Below are 18,225 nucleotides of genomic sequence, written 5' to 3' on the forward strand. Positions count from 1 at the left end.
GAAGTGTACTAGGGTGGCCTTTTCAGACCGGGTGGGGGATGACCGCCCTTGACTCCAGTGTCACGCTTGATAAAGAGATGGTGAATGGCCTCCAGCAATGGGCACGGCTAGGGCTAAAATGCCATCAGTACCTGACGGAGGCCAAGTTCATTGCGGCCGGCCTGAGTTCGGGTAGGTTCCTTGCTCAGAGGTTTTCTTGTTTCGCTTTGTTCTTTCGTTTTTTCTGATGCCAAACTCTTTTTTGCAGGTGTGATGGACTCAAAGAGGACTCGCGGTGGGCACCTGTTCCAAGGCATGAAGAGGAGGAAGCGGGTCGCCAAGCGAACTTGTGTCGAGCTGCCCTAGGATGCGGAGCCTCATGTACCAGACTACACGTCAGAGGATCCGCCTAGGGAGCCCGAGGTGGCTCCTTCAATGCAAGAAGCGGCAGGGGCCCCTTATGCCGAGACTACTCACCCAGGGCCCCCGCCTACTCTAGTGCTCCTGCTTAATCTGGGTCTGTTCATACACGAGCTGGGCCCTCAGGCTCGGGAGCTCAAGGGGAATTCAGGAGCATGCTGTCGCTGAACTATGCTCTTCAGAAGAGTAGGGAGGCCACCTTCCCTGAGGAGATCGCAACGTGGACCAATCTTCCTTTGAACCAGGTCGCCTGTCGTGCTGCTACTCATGCTATGGTGGTGAGTCAGATTTCTTGTCGGGCTTCTTTGTTTTTATCCCTCTTTCTGTCGTTCTCTTAATCACTTGTTCCTTTTGGTAGGTGAACTCTTCTATTCATGCCTTGGCAACCCAGGTGGAGAGGAGCTCGAGGTAGGCGCGAGCTATTGAAGAGGCTTTCTATGCCGCCGAGGCGACTACCCGAGCTGCTGAGGCGGTTGTTCGTGCTGCTGAGGAGGCTGCTCGCGCTGCTATGGCCAGGCAAGCGAGGTCTCAGAGGGATGCTGAGGCCATGGGGGTGGTTGTGAAGCACATGGCGGACCTGAAGCTGGATCTGCAGCATTAGGTTGAATACCTTCAAGAGGACATTAGGGAGAGGACGCAGATCTTTTCTCAAGGCATCGAAGATGCCAAGAAGAAGGTCGTTGATGAGTACATCGCCTCACCGTGCTTTGATGACCTGATGATGGACTCGTACAGAAGGGGATTTAAACTAAGCCGGCGGATGATCTGGAACATGTACCCTGAGCTCGATATTAGTGCCATATCCACTTTGCGCATAAATCATGAAATGGCCAACGCTGCCGATGGTGAGCCAGATTCCGAGGGTGAGGCAGGACCTTCGGGTGTTGTTGAAGTGCCTTCTGATGATGAAGAAGTAGCTCCGGGCTTTTGAAAATGCAAATTTTTTATCAAATGTACGCTTTCTTGTCTTGTAATGGAATGCCTTTTCTTTTGGTTAAGTGTTGGTTGTTCTTTCTCCCGAACTGACCGTATTTGCTGAACTGACCATATGCCTGATCTGTTTTTCTTGCCCGGGTCACTGCACTCGTGCGACCTGTTTCGATGTTTAATACTTCTTCGCTTTGCCTGAGTCTTTGGCTGACTATTCTTTTCTTGCCTATGCCGAGGTTCCTTCATTAGCTCGGCATCCTGGCCCTTAGGCTCTGGTAGCGATTTCGTCCACTTCGCTTGGTGGTCTATAGGTAGTATCGCCTTAAGTTGACGATGTTCCACGCTCGGGGTACTTGTTTGCCTTCTAAGGTTTTGAGCTCGTATGCCCCCTCGAGCGGTCTCTTTACTCTATAGGGCCCTTCCCAACTTGGTCCAAGTTTGCCCACGCTGGGTTTGGGCACCATAATCTTACGGAGAACCAGGTCGCCGACTTGGAAGTTCCACTTTTTTACTCTGGCATTGTAGTATTGAGCTACTTTCTGCTGGTAGGCCGTTGTCCAGATGTGCGCGAGGTCTCTTACCTCATTCAATAGGTTGAGGTGGGTACGTAACTCATCTCTGTTTGTCTGATCGTCATATGCTTCTAGTCGTAGTGTAGGTATTTTGATTTCCGCTGGGATTAACGCTTCAGTGCCGTAGGTGAGGTTAAAGGGGGTCTCTCCCATGGCGGTTTTTTCTGTAGTTCGGTGAGCCCATAGAACACTTGGTAGCTCGTCTGCCCACAACCCTTTAGCTCGGTCTAGTCGTGCTTTCAGTCCGCGGAGGATGGCTCTGTTCATTACTTCTATTTGACCGTTTGCCTGCGGGTGTGCGACCAATGTGAAGTTCTGACGAATTCCCATATTTTGGCACCATTCTTGGAACTTGATATCCTCGAACTGTTTTCCATTGTCGGAGATCAGTACCCGAGGTAGCCCGAAGCGACATACTATGCTCTTCCAAAAGAAGTTCTATATGTTTCGGGCCGTAACTGTTGCTAGAGGTTCAGCTTCTATCCATTTTGTGAAGTAATCTACTGCCACCATTAGGAACTTTCTCCCACCAGTTGCTGGCGGGAATGGCCCCAGGAGGTCGATGCCCCATTGCGTGAAGGGCCATGGGCTAATGAGGTATTTGAGGTCGGAAGCAGGCTGATGGTGGATATTGGCGTGCTTCTGACACTTGTCGCATTTTCTGACGAGATCGACGGCTTCTGCCTTCATCGTTGGCCAGTAGTATCCTTGTTGAAGTGCCTTTTGGGTGAGGGCTCTGCCCCCCAGGTGTCCGCCGCACAGTCCTTCATGAGTGTTGCGGAGTACGAGCTCAGCTTCGGCAGGTCACAAGCAACGTAGGTAGGGGAGTGTGTAGAACCGTTCGTCTATTATGACGTATTTGGCTGCCTGGCGCTGCACCCTCTTGGTTGCATTGCGATTCGCAGGGAGGGTTCCATCTAGCAAGAAGCTCGCGAGTGGGTCGATCCAGCTCAGCTTTGCTTCAAGGATGGGAGCGACCTCCTCTGCCCCACTGAGAATGCTAGGCCGAGGTAAGTCCTCTATGTACACAATTCTCATGGTGTTGTGACTCGTGCTGGCTAACCGGGACATGGTGTCGGCCTCAGTGTTCTCTGACCTCAGGATTTGCTTGATGAAGTGTGACTGGAAGTTGAGCAGAGTCTCCTTTACTTTCGCCAAGTATGCGATCATAGAGAGCTCGCGTGCTTCGTATTCGCCCGTAACCTGGTTGACCACGAGCTGAGAATCATTGCAGATAACTATGTGCTCTGCTCTTACCTTTTGCGCTAGGTTTAGCCCGGCTATTAGTGCCTCGTACTCTGCCTCGTTGTTGGATGCCGCAAACTCAAAGCGTAGTGCGTATTCCAATTTTGTGCCACCCGGGCCGCATAGTACTATTCCAACCCCGCTGCCCTTCTGGTTCAAGGAGCCATCTACGTGAAGGATCCAGGGCTCCTCATCCCAGGTCGCGCTTGGCCTAACCAGGAGAGATGCCACACTGGTTGCTACTTCACGGGGTTCAGACTCTATTGTCTTGGGAGCTCTGGGTTCACCCGAACTGGGGATCTCGGGCTCAACCGGCCCAGGGGATTCAAGGCTGAATGTGCACTCGGCGATAAAATCTGCTAAGGCTTGGGCCTTAATGGCAGTTCGTGGCTTGTACTGGAGGTCATAGTCGCTGAGGTCAATGGCCTACTTCGTCAGCCGACCGGAAACCTCTGGCTTGAGTAAGACTTGCCTCAGGGGTTTGTCAGTCAAGACGATGACGGTGTAAGCCTGGAAGTATGGGTTGAGTTTCCGAGCTGCAATTACCAGTGCTTATGCTAGCTTTTCTATCTGCGGGTATCTCGTCTCTGCTCCCTCCAGAATTTTACTAACGTAATAGATGGGCCGCTGGACCCGATCTTCTTCTTTTATTAGTACCAAACTGACCACCTCATCGCTCACCGAGAGGTACAGTTCTAAGACCTCGCCCTCCTCGGGCCTGGCTAAGGTTGGCATTGTGGCGAGGTAGCTCTTTAGCTCGTCGAACGCGATCTGGTAGTCTCGGGTTTATTCGAGCTCTTTGCCTTTGATTGCCTTAAAGAAAGGCAAACATCGGTCTACCAATTTGGACATGAAGTGGCTCAGAGTGGCTATGCGGTTGTTTAGCCTCTGAACCTCTTTTACTTTTCGGGGTGGTGTTATATCTAGGATGGCCTTTATCTTGTCCGGGTTGGCCTCAATACCGCGCCGGTTGACAATGTACCTTAGAAACTTACCCGAAGTGACACCGAAGACATATTTGTTGGGGTTCAGTTTCATGCTAAAATGACATAGAATTTGGAAGACAGAATTTAAGTCATGTATTAATTCCTGTGAGAACTGCGTTTTGACGACAATGACGTCTACATAGAATTCTATTTTCGTGCCAATTAAAGGTTGAAACAACTTATTTACAAGTCTTTGGAAGGTCACCCCAACATTTTTTAGTTTGAAGGGCATGACCTTGTAGCAGTACAGGCCGAACTCAGTTATGAAGCTAGTTTTTTCCTCATCGGACTGGTCCATCTTGATTTGGTTGTAGCCTGAGTAGGCGTCCAAGAAGCTAAGCAACTCATGTCCCGAGGTCGTGTCCACTAGGCGGTCAATTCTGGGGAGGGGGAAGCAGTCTTTTGGGCAAGCTCGGCTCAGGTCGGTGTAGTCGACGCACATGCGCCACTTGCCATTTGCCTTTTTTACCAGCATTGGGTTGGCTACCCAGCTCGGGTAATGAACTTCCCTTATGAAGTCTGCTGCGAGGAGTTTTTCGACCTCCTCGTCGACCGCCCTCTAGCACTCCGGGGCTAAGTTGCGTTTCTTCTATCTAATGGGTCTGACTACAGGGTAAGTGTTAAGTTTGTGAGTTATAAGGCCAGTGTCAATGCCGGGCATATCGGCCGTGGACCATGCAAAAATATCTAAATTTTGAAGTAAGAAACTCACCAGTTTGGTTCGTAGAGGCTCCTTAACAGAAGCAATGATCTGTAGTGTTCGAGCCGGATCTGTAGTCGAGGTCGGGATTGCGACCGTTTCCTCTGTGGACGAAGCTCATTCCTTGCCCTGCTCCGTAGGCCGCTCCAGTTCAAGGTCGTCAGTTGCCTTGGTTTTTCCCTTTAGGGCGGCAACATAACACTTGCGGGACTCAAGCTGGTCGCCCCGCGCTACCCCCACACCGAAGTCTGTGGGGAACTTCATTGCCAGATAGTAGGTGGAGACCACTGCCTGCAGAATATGCGTAATTGGTCATCCTACTATGGCATTGTATGGGAGGGGGTCGCGACCACCAGGAAATCGTGGTTGAGTCTACCGCGCAAGGCCATGTGCCGACTTCCACAGGTACTGTTATCTTCCCGAGGGGCCTGACTTCCTCTCCGTTGAAGCCCACTAGAGGAGTGTTTGTGGGCTTCAGCTCGCTTCTCTGCAACTGTAGCTGGTCAAATGCCGGCTTAAAGAGGATGTTTGCCGAACTGCCTGAGTCCACAAGTACGCGCCTGACTTCGAAGTCGCTGATCCTTAGTTTTTTGACAAGCGCGTCATTGTGGGGGTAGTGGACACCTCGTGCGTCGTCTTCAGTGAAAAAGAACGGTTCTTCCATCTTTGGCCTCTTTGGAGGGTTCTGTTCTTCTCGGGCTGCCTCACAAACTGACGTCCGTGCTGCTGCCAAAGTACACCCTGCTGCCACCGAACCTCCCACTATCACATGGATGGTTCCCCGAACTGGCCTCTCTTCTGGAGGCTGTCGTTGCAAAGCGTCAGCCGGTCTGCTGCTGGATTCGGGGGCATCCTTTCCGTGCTCCCCTTTCCGACCTGCCTTATTATTATTATCATTATGCTGTACAAAATTTCTCAAGTATCCACGATGGATAAGTCCCTTTATCTCGTCCCAGAGATTATTGCACTGTTCGGTACTATGACCGTGATCTCTGTGAAAACTACAGTACATATTTTTATTTCTCTCGTTTGGATTACTCTTTAGGCGAGGTGGCCACTTTACGTATGGGGTGTCTTTGATCATCATCAAGATCTCAACCCACCTTGTGTTTAATGGCGTGTAATCCGTCCGAACTGCTAAGGGAGCTCAAGACGTCTAGCTTGGCTTCGCCTCCCGGGCCTAGTTTCTTCTGTCGCCTGGATTGGAGGGCTCACCTTCTCTTTTTCTTTTCTCGACCCCGTCTTCGGTTTTTTGGTTGATTTCTTCCTCTGTTCTCATGAACTTGTCTGCGAGCTTGAGGAAATTGGCCACGGTTGCGGGCTGGCTGGTCACCATGTGCCATTTGAACTCCTTTGCAAGCATGCTTCATTGAACCGCTTGATGTAGCCCCGGATGGATTCTCCTTCCCTCTAGACTACTCTGAAGATGCTTTCCTCGATTATGGGGCACCGCTTGCTGGTAACGAAGTGTGAGGTGAAGAACTGCACGAACTGGGTCCAACTTCTTATTGGCCCGGGGGCTAGGTTCTTGTACCAAGTGCGGGCCACTCCTCTGAAGGTGGTGGTGAAGGCCACACACATGCATGATTCACTGGCCCTAGTGAGGTGCATTTGGGATTGGAAAGCATCGACGTGGTCATTGGGGTCAAAGGACCCATCGTACTTGTCCAAAGGTGGGAGTTTGAAGTCTCTTGGCATGGGTACTGCCAGGAGTTCTGGTGCGAGGGGGGAAGGAACTAAGAGAATTGGGGCAGCTTTTACCTCGTCCGAGCTCGTCTCTTCCTTACCTCTAAGCTCGGGCAAGACATGGGTGGCAGTTCGGTGACTTTGTCGGCACCTTCGTTGTTGAGCAGGCCTGGTACTGGCGCTGCTGGCCTCCGTGTTGCCGAGCTCGATTGGCCCGGAATGTTGGTAGTCTGCTACTAGGGCGCTGAACTGGTTCTCCATGAGCGGGAACTCAGGCTTGGAGTGCCGAGGTGTTGACTTTGCGGGCGAGGTTCCCGACCCGCCTGCGAGCTGCAAGGCAGGGGTGATTTTCCTTTCCTTTCGGCCTGGGGATGAGGCCTGGCTATTAGGGGGGTTCTGGAGTTGAGAGGCTTCTCCTCGATGAGGGCATCTACCCTGAGGGGAGTCCTTAACTGGCTTCAGAACAGGGTGCTGAGGTGGAAATAGTGACTGGTTCAGGGGTAGCTGAGGGAACTGCTGCTGATAATGGTGTTGAGAGAGGTGGTGTAGTACTTGGTGCTACTGAAGTTAATGCTGCTGGAATGTTGCACTTGGGCTTGCATTGCCCACATGCATTGCATTAGGTCGTCCAATTGGTTCTGGCGGGTTGCCAGTGGGATAGCAGTTGGTTCAGCAAAGTTGGGTCCGATAGGAAGTGGAAGAGGGACGTTCAGGGCAGGAAGGTTCAGGGGTGCCACTACTTGTGGTGCATTCAAGCTGGAGGTCCCATCCGTCGAAAGGGGGATGGTGAACTGTCCGATGCACACCACGGGGACTTAGAGTTTTTCCCCTGTGGTGTTTGTTTCTGTGCCACGTCCGACATTGCTGGAAGAAGCCATGGGTGTTGGAGTTTTTTGGAAGAAGAGGAGGTTATGAGAGTTTTAGAGGGAGGCTTTTAGAAGCGATTCCCACAGACGGTGCCAATTGATGGTGCACAATCTGGCCGGTCCTAGCTATCAACGACCTTGCCTCTGAATGGAGCTACAGAGAACCTGGAACGGAGAGTATGAGGAAGCTCCGGGGGGAACCCGGTGAGATTGCTCTGAAGCTCAAGTTAGAATTTTCTCGAAGGCAAGATAAAACCAGATAGCGCAAAGTTCACATACCTTGCTGTTGGGGGTAGGGGGCCTTTATAACCACTTCGCGCACTCACTCCGAGGCTTCTATATGGTTGGGTATGATTACTTCTATGCTTTTGCCAGTTCGGATGTCATCCCTTCTGTTGGGACAGAACCGCCATTGCTCCTTGTCGGAACCGTCTCTGTAACTGGAGATGGCAGTGGCAGGTGGCTGTTTGAAGTGTGGTTGTCAAGCATCAGATCCCAAGTCAATCAGGTGTGCCACCTCTGGATACAAACTTCCTCGGTGTCAGGCATGGTACGGTTATTTAGTTTGGCATCCTAGAGGCGAAGTGCTGGAGTGGTGAGCAAGGTGAAGTCTTGAATTCGGAGGTGTGTCTCGAACTGCCATAGGGCAGGCCAGTTCGGAGAGGTGTGTCCCGAACTACCATAGGGTAGGCTAGTTCGGGTTACTGCCCTTTGGGTTTGGCTCGGGGCCTAAGGGAGAGTTCAGACTCCTAGTAGGGAGTTCGGACTGCTGGTAGTGAGTTCGGACTGCTGGTTCCTCCCTTCGGTGCTCGCGCCTTAAGTGCACTGTTGTGCTGAGCTGTTGCCTTTGCCACATGTTGCGTAATTACGAGGTCGGGCCAAATCTTCCTTCATCACTAGGCACCACCCCTCTCTGTATTAGATGTTGAAGTTGGTTGCCACACCACCACCACCACCATCTCTCTTTACCAATCAAATCTTCGATTTGAATTAGCAAACACACCGCCACTCTCTCTTCCTCACTTAAATCTCCAGATTGAAGATTCGAATCTTAGAGCCTGATTTTTGGAGTAATACACTATGTTTTAGCCTGCTATTGTCATTGTTTCAAGGTATTATGATAAAAAATCAATTATCGAAGCAGAAACAATGTAAATTTTTCATTTTACATGAAAAATTTTTATTTATTTTTTACATTGGTGCAATCTAATATGAATATTATCCAATGACAAAATGCCATGAAAAAACTTTTGATTTTTTCTAATATGGATTTTTGTAGTTTCAATATTTTTTTTAAATTTATCATTTTCTTGTTTTTCTGCATTTCTTTTACTTTTTTGCTATACTATATAGTTTTTTGAATATTCTATCATTTTATGCATTTTGCAATTTTTGTTTTTATCCAAATTTTATATTTTTTTGAGTTTTTTGTCTTTCCAATTTACTTGTACTTTTTTTTTTGTATTTTCTGATGTTTATCATTTTTTTTTTGTGTTTTTATGTATTTTATATTTGAAAATATTTTTGGATTTTTTATCTTTTTCCATATCCTTTTAGTTGAAATATATATGTATGTATTTACATTTTTCTGTAATTTCTTGCAAATTTTTATAGTTTTTGATTTTTTTTATAATTTTGTTGTATATTTTTTTGCAATTTCTTGTGTTTTACATGAAATATATATTATTTACATTTACTATGTTTTTATAGGTTTTTATTTTTATTTGTATAATTGAAACATTTTATATTTGTTTATTCTATGTTTTTATGTAATTAAAATAGAGAAAAAAAAAACCTACTTTAAGTTAGAGGGTCAAATGGGTGGATTAGGGTGGGTTAGGGTTAGAGTGGGTTGTGACCCTATGTGGTTCGGCCTTACTGCCTACATCCACGGGAGAGATGAAACATGTTCTTCACTATGAGAGAAAATTGAGAAACAATACAAGTATTTTGTGGCTTGTAGCCTAAACCAACCCCTAACCCTTGTACACCAATTGCCCATTTTCTCTCAACCCGAAGAGCAAAAACAAGAGAAAAAAGCCCCTCTTACACCAAGATCACTCTATATTTTCTCTCTCACATTCTCTCTCTCAAAAAAAAAAAAAAACCTTAACCCTACATACAAAAAGAACCTTTTATATGTTAAACCTCTTTAACCTAAAGAGGGACTACACCAATCGTTAGATTAAAATTAATCCAACGGTTGTAAAATAAGACAATCCCAACAATTGTAGTTACACATTTATGGTTTTTAGATGATTTCATACTTCTTTGTGAAGAGGAAGTACAAGTGCTTTTGAATTTAAGAAATTAATGCATCGCTTCAAAAAAGTCTCCAATGTTAAAGTAAATTAGGGCAAGAGCTTTGTGGAAGATGTGAGTTTAGGGAGAGAAGAGGTGGATACTCTAACTAGAATGTTGGGGTGTGAGGTAAGGGCATGACCATTGCAATATTTGGGAGTTCAAATTCAAACAGTTTTTGGTACCCAATGATTGAAAGATTTATGAAGAGGCTTGCAAATTAGAAGAGAAATTACATTTGCTTGGGGGGGGGGTATGATAACTTTAATCATGTCTACTTTAGCCAATTTTCCGATTTATTTCCTGCCTAGACCTTCAAAATAATTGTGAGAGTGGCAAAATAGCTAGAGAAGATTATGAGAGACTTCTTATGAGAATCAGGGGACGTCAAGAAATATCACCTAGTGAATTAGGAAGTGGTATCTAGGAGTAATGATGATGGAGGCTTAAGAATGGGGAATATTAAATTAAGGAATACAACTTTGTAGGGAAAATGGCTATGGAGATTACCACTGGAATAGGATAGGCTATGGTTTAGAGAGATTTTTAGCATATATGGATTGATAGACAATGGCTGGGATTCGGGTCTTGACCATAGGGCTTCTTAGTGTTCCCCCTTGAAAGCCATACATGGTATTATTTTGTCTTCCTTGCTTCTTTTTTTTTTTTTCAAATTTGATGCGTGTTAGAAACAACGTGTTGTTTTAGGAAGATGTTTGGATCGGTGAATTGTCCTTAAAAGATAGGTTCCCTGCTATTTCTTCCCTTATAGAGGACAAAGGAAAAGTGATATCCTTGGTTTTTACTGATAACTCTTGGCATCTAAGCTTGAGGAGAGGGTAAAGAGAGTCAGAAATGGGGATGGTTGATGAACTAGTAGAATTTGAAAACCTTTTTCCTTCTGGCTGTGCACTTTTTCTTCTTTTTATAATGTCCTCTTTTAATCCTTTACTACAATGGGGAACTTTCCAAAATAGGAGGTGTGGTGTAGTCTTGTACCGCAAAAATTCAAGCTTTTTATTAGGAGGTGACATTTCAAGAATTTAAGACCTTAGATTTGCTACATAGAAAAAGGCCAAATCAATGTTTTTCACCCTATATTTGTAGTCTTTGCTTGGGCTTTGGTGAGACAATCACACATCTATTAGTCTTCTATTCTTTTACGCCATTTATTTGGTCTTTAGTCCTCTAACATTGTAGAAAACTTTCCAACAAAGGAGCTGTGGTATAGTCTTGTACCAACAAAATTTCGGGCTTTTTGTTGGGAGGCCACACTTCAAAAAACCAATACCTTGGTTTACTACAAGGAAAAAGGAAAAATCAATGCCTTTCACCCCATGTTTGTAGTCTTTGCTTGGGTTTTGGTGAAATGATTATACATATATCAATCTCCTATCCTTTTACGTCATTTATTTGGTCTTGGTTCTGTTCTCATTTCCATTGTAGGTGAAATCATTACTTGGATATGGTAAATTTTTTTGGTCCAACTTTTTTTTAGGCAATCGAAGAAGCATGAAAGAGTTACGTGGAGAGCTACACGAATAGTTATGCTTTGCGTAGTTTGGGAGGAAAGAAATAAAATAAATTTTCAAAGTGTGTCTAGTTGAAAGGAAGAAGTTGTAGAAGGATAACTATTAGGGTTATTCACTGGTTGAAGACAACTGAGTTGTTTACAACCTTCTATTGAAGATATATATAGGAACTGGGGTGCTGCGATTGCTACTTCTTTCTAGACAATTGTATAGGAATAGTGGTCCCCACCAACACAACAAAGGGTGACGTTAAACTTTAATGGTAGCTCTATGGGCAATCCAAAGGGGATATTCAAAGACAGAGAAGGCAAAACAATTCATTATATTATGGACTAATAGGAGAGGGTAACTCTTTGAGAGCATAGATTATGACTTCGTTTTAATAAGATGTAAGATATGCTAAACAGTTGGGACTACACCAAATTGACATAAAAAGGGATTCTAAGTTGGTAATTAGTTGGCTGTTAGATTGTTTTGATGCCTGGACACAGGCAGTTGATAAAGGAAATTCTTAGCTTAACAAGGGAGATTGGTGCTTGCTTCAAGTGGACAAGATCAACTAAGGATTAGCAGATGGCTTAACAAAAAAAGACTGTAAGGGACAATATGTTATGGGCAGTGTTGTAATTTGAGTTGTCTTTGGATCAACTCCCTAGACTAGGGGTTGTTAGTTGTACTCTAAAATATTTTTAATGAAATTAACATTTCCAATAAAAAATAATAAAATAAAACATCCAAAATGCCCATATTCTTTTGCTCGACCAACGACAAAATTGTCTCATTGAAAGCAGTACCAAACATTTGAGAAATACAATTACCACTAGCGAGTGGCGACCAAAGATTGCCATTAGCAAAGACACGAGATCTTGAAGTAGACTCATCACCATTCACCAGCCAAGAAAATGGTTCTCATGAATTAAGCCCCTCTTTTGCTCTCATGAATCTTGAAGTAGATTCATCACCATTCACCAGCCAACTCTCCATACTGTGTTGTGTTGCATCCCCCGCAAAAATGATGTATGGTATAACTTTGTAAAGATTATGGAGCACACGAAACGTGGCTACGTGTCAAGTAAACTCCCTATTCCCCACCCCTGGTTCAAAAAATTGAAAAAAAAAAAAAAACCTTACCCTAGGGAGAGCGGGCCCAAGGATTCAAGAGATCATGCAAAAGAAACAACCCGATTAGATATGCCTAAACATCCTGTGATGAATACTATCTATTCTTCATAACCATTTATCACACTTTCCTGGATGCCAAAACTCACCCATGGTTTATATGGATTAGTTTTCATGGACATGCCTGGAAAAAGGCCACAAATAAGTTGTTTTTTCTTTAATGGGAAGAGCTCTAAGATAGGCGAGGGGTATAGCTGCTCCACAAGTCAATTAGTCTAATTCTCTCGATAGTCTCCTGGAAAGCCATTGCTACTAATGGATCTGATACACCAATGATGAAGTTCGCCAACCTACTAGGTTCACGAAGAATGTGCTTGAATATGATGTTCTTGCCACTGTTTTCTACCAGCTCCCTTGTGTCTTGGGCGATCAGCTCAATGTTCCATGGAGCATTTCCCTCAAGATCAATGGCCGCCTCTATAGTTTGAGTCCCTTCGATGACAATATCATTGTAACTATAGTTAATACCAATATTACAACTTTTTTTTTTGGCTGCAAAGCTTCAACAATTTTGATATCACATCTCCCCAGTCTATCGGTACCATAAATAATCCTTCCATGGTGTCTCTTGCTACCCAAGCTGTCATGGCCATCCTGTTCAGTTGGCATGAAGCATCGAAGTTTATCTTCATTTGTCTTGCATCGGGAGGTCACTACTTAACTCGTTGAACTTTTTTCGACCTGCAACTTAATGAAGAGGGTTAGATTGAAAAGCACATAAATTTTAACATTTAGCTACTTTCACTTCTTAGTGCATATTTATTAAAAAATAAAAAAAATTTAAAAACTGATTTATTAAATTTATATATTTATAATCATTGATAAGAACAATATTGATCTCCCAAGAATTAAGATATACATGTGTATTTTTAGTATGACCAGTAAATGTGCACGTGTGTTGTATGTGGCTATTTCAAATGACGATGACAATAATAATGTTTTAGTGTTTTTATTAGAGCTCATGTAACAAAGAAAATTGATCAAAGCATGTTGTACTGGTGGATATGCTGTCTTTCAACCTAAAGACCTAACTTCAAATGTTCTTATGGTTTGTATCAATATCTTCAACTTGTGGTTGAACCGAACATTAGGATTTATTAGTTCATCACTTGGACATACTTTTTGAGTATGTTTTAACTTAAACAACCTTTTTTCTTTTTTGCAAAAAAAAAAAAAAAATCATCGGCTTGGTAAACAACCAAATGACTTTATTGGTTGAATCACTAACCTATTTGATCAGGTCTATGGGTTAAGACATTAATTAGGTTTTTATTTGAGTCACATGAACCAGATGATCAGATCATTCAATACATGCCCAGTGACCAAAGCAACGTCAAGTCCAAATCTGAGAACATTGGTTTGGGTTTTGGTGGGTGCCCGGTTAAGTATCCCAAATGTTCATGGGATTGCTAGGCTTTCTCTGGGGGTATCTGATAGAGACTATTCCTCCCCTAGAGCCAGTTGGATTTTAATGAGTCAACTGTTTAATATAAGGGTGTCATGTTCAATGTAAGATTCATTCTTTGATGTCAGCATTTAAAAGTATACTCTTATATGCACAAAACTGGCAAGAGGGAAGAAAAAGAGCTAAATTTCCGTCAACACACACACATACACATATATATTTTATGAAAGAAGTAAATTGAATAAATAATATATTTCAACCAGCTTTATTTCACCAAAAATGTGTCAGTCAATTTCTACCACATATAGGTGACTAACTGGAAAAAATATGTGTCGGCTTTATTTCAGAATGGAATCCAGGTCGGTCACTAACTTCTACAGGTGAAATCTGACGGATGAATAGATATAAACAAACTGGAATGACGATTGATATAGGAACTCTGCTTCTGAAGCAATTGTATAAATTAACTGTTATATTATACCTCAGGGTTTGGAGGCTTCTGAAGAATCCTTGCTACACTTTACAACCAGATCATAATTGATGGAAGCTAGCTGAGATAAATTCTGGATATGCAACAAGAGAAGAATTTGCATTATGACTTCTTAAGTTAGTAAACCAGAAGATATCCAGCTATAACATGTCACACCTTAAATGAAAAATTGCTAAATGAATACTTCACTGCAAGGGCAGGGGTTCCAAAATCTGCAAGATTACCACATTCATCCTGTTTCACAGGCATCCAATAGTTAAGAGGATGGCATAAAGTTTACAGACATTAAAAGAAAAATACGAAAAAAATTGTCCATACATCTTCATCTAGTAGGTTGCTGAATGAGCTGCCACTGTAGGATGTGCTGCATGTCTCAGATGTATCATCAAAGTCATAACCAGATGGACAAACTTGTTCGTCTGATGATTTCCATATGTAACGGCTTGTGAAATAACTTGTATCATATGCACCTTCGGCTGAGGGAACAAATGCAGCCTGCAAATAACAAGAAATTTTAATTCTTGTTTTGCATATTCTTGCAAAATAATTTATGATCACTGCAAATTTAAAAGAAAAGAACCACCTTCTGCCTGGCAAGAGTATCCCAGTTGATGTTTTTGAAGAAAGCATGGCACTTAACCTGCCACATTGTTAAAAATATTTTTTGCAGTATATCTATCATTATTATTATAATACCTTGCAGATGATAAATATTCATCAATACTTAAGACTACCTCTCTGGCCCCAGTTGCACCAAGTCTCTGGATGGGATTTTCAAACAGCAATCTGAAAAGAAAGAAAATCAAAGTTAATAAAAGGCTTTATTGAGATACATTGAAGCAAGAAAAATAGCAATAACAGGTGAGGAGATACATCTAAGTGCATATATATATATATATATATCTGAAAGTGAATGATGCACAGTTCAATAAAGAAGAAAAAAATTATCTACTAAAGGATGGATACCAAATCAACTATTTATTTTTACCGGTAGTCAATGCCCTATTATTGTAGGGTACATTTCTGTCTTTATTGGAAATTATTGTTAGAGAGGTGAGTGTCTGTGTGTGATGACAGTCTAATTTGCATTTATGTATCAATAAATTAAAAAAAAACCTACTTTGCAGATCTTGTCATAATTGGTGAATTCATGGGTTTAATTCTTGTTGGATAAATGGCAACGGGAGTGTTCAATAAGTCAATTGGGATGACCGTATCAATGGAATCTCATTATTTGCACATAACAAATTGGTATGGCATATTCATATCATAATATATGAACAGTGTATGCCAAAGGCACTAATAGGAAGCCCCAAGGAAACTTTACAAAGGAAACAAGAACCTGCAATGCAGAACTGCAGATCCTGTCTTAGGGGTCTCAGTCTTCACTAATTCATTGGCCAATGTGTTATATATACCACAGGAATTCAGACTAGCTATGGGTAGAAGATAATGATTGTTCTAATCTCCCTTAAATGGTGAACATGTTTTGGATGTGGATTAAATATGAGTAGTTCTACCCTCTAAGGAGACGTTAAATCATGTTTTCCTAAAAAGATAAGATTTCATGATGCTTTTTAAGCCTCACATCTCATACATGTGAAACTTCTACAGCCTTGCTTCATACCTCCATCTTTTAAAAACATTGGAAAAGGAAGAGAAACATTGACTCCACAAAAACACATGATCAATATTGTGGATGAAGGGGGTTATAATTATTTAATTTGAGATCCAAATTTCAAAATTCCCCATGCCACTTTCTACTTTAAAGGGGACATGAAATATTCTCCAAAGAATTTATTTTACATGGTTGCAATGTGTACTATTTACATTTATATGAAATTAATGAATGTAAGATTACTAAATTTTAGAACTCCCCATCTCTGGATGCGTTTTCTGTAACCAGGTAATTCTTTTTTTCTTCTTTTGATGAAATAACAAACGACCATCTCTTCATCCATTGCAATAGAACCGAAGAATTTTGGTCCTTCCTTTTGAACTTGTTAAAGTTCGGCCAGCCCTAGGAGTCTGTTTTGTTTGTTAGCTGTAAAGTAAACAGCAAGAAGAAAGAGAGGAAAGAAGAAGGAAGAAAGAGAGGAAAGAAGAAGGAAGAAAAGGTCTAGTTCGAAAATAGGAAAAAGTCAACCCTAGTTTCGGCCAGACCTGTTATTATATTATTAATGTGACTGGAGAATACATAAGTGCCCTTATTTAAGTAAGGGACACTCGAACTAACATAATAGTACACATCAGCACTCTTAACAGGTACGAAGACTGAAATACCCCTTCACTAACACTCCCCCTCAAGCTGGTGAGTATATATTATATAATCCCAGCTTGTTACATATGTAGTCCACTCTCTCCTGACTCAAACCTTTTGTAAACAAGTCTGCCCACTGATTTCCTGTATTAACATATACAGTCTCTATCACTCCATTCAGCACCTTCTCTCTCACAAAATGACAGTCAACTTTGATGTGCTTGGTTCTTTCATGAAACATCGGATTGGAAGAGATATGAACCGTTGCCTGATTGTCACAATAGAGCTTCATTGGAGTACTGATGTTACTTTCTTCGATTCCATGTTAGTGAAGCGGTATTTCGGTCTTTGTACCTGTTGAGAGTGCTGACGTGTACTATTACTGTTATCTGCCATTGCTGAATTCCCTTATCACTGAATCCTGAGCACTACACACTCCAGCCCTACATTAATTAGGGGAGGGCTTAGAAACCACAGCAACCAATCACAACGACACCACCGGAGGCATAGAAATCTCCAAGGGAAGTGGGCGATCACTCCTTTTCAGCCCTTTTCCCAGTCTCCAACCAACGGCTGAGAAATCCAAGAAAAACCCTAGTTCGAATGTGCAAAAAACAGAATTCTAGCAGGTCTGATTTGTTTGATGTTGCTCTGATACCATGTTAAAGTTCGGCCTGCCCTAGGAGTCTGTTTTGTTTGTTAGCTGTAAAGTAAACAGCAAGAAGGAAGAGAGGAAAGAAGAAGGAAGAAAGAGGAAGGAGAAGAGAAAAGGTCTGGTTCGAAAATATGAAAAAGTCAACCCTAGTTTCGGCCAGACCTGTTATTATATTATTAACATGACTGGAGAAGACATAAGTGCCCTTATTTAAGTAAGGGACACTCGAACTAACATAATAGTACACATCAGCACTCTCAACAGGTACAAAGACCAAAATACCCCTTCACTAACAGAACTCATTAAATATATTTTGGACATTTTTTAGCTCATTCGAGGAGGCTTCAGAAGGCTGAAATTTGGGTGGATTTGGGAAGTAACGAAGGAATGGAAAACCAGACCAGCTTCAGTATATGAACAGTGTGGATGGCGTATAATTCTAGAACTTTTGAATATAAGTTTCACAGGACAGGCTGATTGGGAGGATGATAATGACAACATATACATGGCTCATCTGCCAAAATCTACAGATATAAACTGTTCCAGATGAGTTTTCCAATATATTCAAGAAATGTACAGTGTTTTGCTGTATAGTAGTGTTGAATTCTCTTTTATAAATTTTTGACGCCTCCTTAATGACATATACCTTACCTCAAAAATGAGGGAAAGCTTGAACTAAGTTTACTCATTTCAACAGAGACAAAAAAAAAGCGTAGGTACCAAGAATTTAAATGAACAACTTCACTTGAGTCTACTTTTCAGATAGAAGTCACATGTATTAGAAAAATATATTTACTTAGAGAAATAGGTATTCTTATTTAGGGGAAACAATAATATATTGTTCAAGGAATAGTTATGATCCCAATTCCCAATATAGGCATTCTAAAGTATTTGCAATATGGAAATCAAACATGAATATCTCCACTATTGTGGCTAAGGTTTGGATGACTTCAGATAGCTTAATTATAGCAAGGAACTTTGTTTACAGCCCTTTTTCTAGAACAAGGTGCCCATGGATT

At 42.6% G+C, this 18,225-nt stretch overlaps 1 protein-coding gene across 4 annotated transcripts in view; it reads right to left on the minus strand.

Moving 5' to 3' along the window:
- Positions 1-11,893: 11,893 nt before the first annotated feature.
- Positions 11,894-18,225, minus strand: part of LOC148861932 (putative serine/threonine protein kinase IRE) — a 38,719-nt gene continuing 32,387 nt past the window's right edge. For 3 of the 4 annotated variants that reach the window (XM_088986432.1, XM_088986431.1, XM_088986430.1), the window contains 6 exons: positions 15,026-15,077; positions 14,875-14,931; positions 14,610-14,786; positions 14,448-14,525; positions 14,283-14,364; positions 11,894-13,077 (listed from right to left, as the gene is read on the minus strand). In XM_088986432.1, the coding sequence (XP_088842558.1) occupies positions 14,284-14,364; positions 14,448-14,525; positions 14,610-14,786; positions 14,875-14,931; positions 15,026-15,077 (445 nt within the window). In that variant the 3' untranslated portion in view covers positions 11,894-13,077; position 14,283. The remainder of the gene's footprint in view (positions 13,078-14,282; positions 14,365-14,447; positions 14,526-14,609; positions 14,787-14,874; positions 14,932-15,025; positions 15,078-18,225) is intronic. The other variant, XR_016113327.1, reaches the window with a different exon arrangement.

This window comes from Nelumbo lutea, chromosome 4 (assembly GCF_056320005.1).
Source record: "Nelumbo lutea isolate HS-2025 chromosome 4, American lotus-T2T, whole genome shotgun sequence".
In the NCBI taxonomy this organism is placed as follows: Eukaryota; Viridiplantae; Streptophyta; class Magnoliopsida; order Proteales; family Nelumbonaceae; genus Nelumbo; species Nelumbo lutea.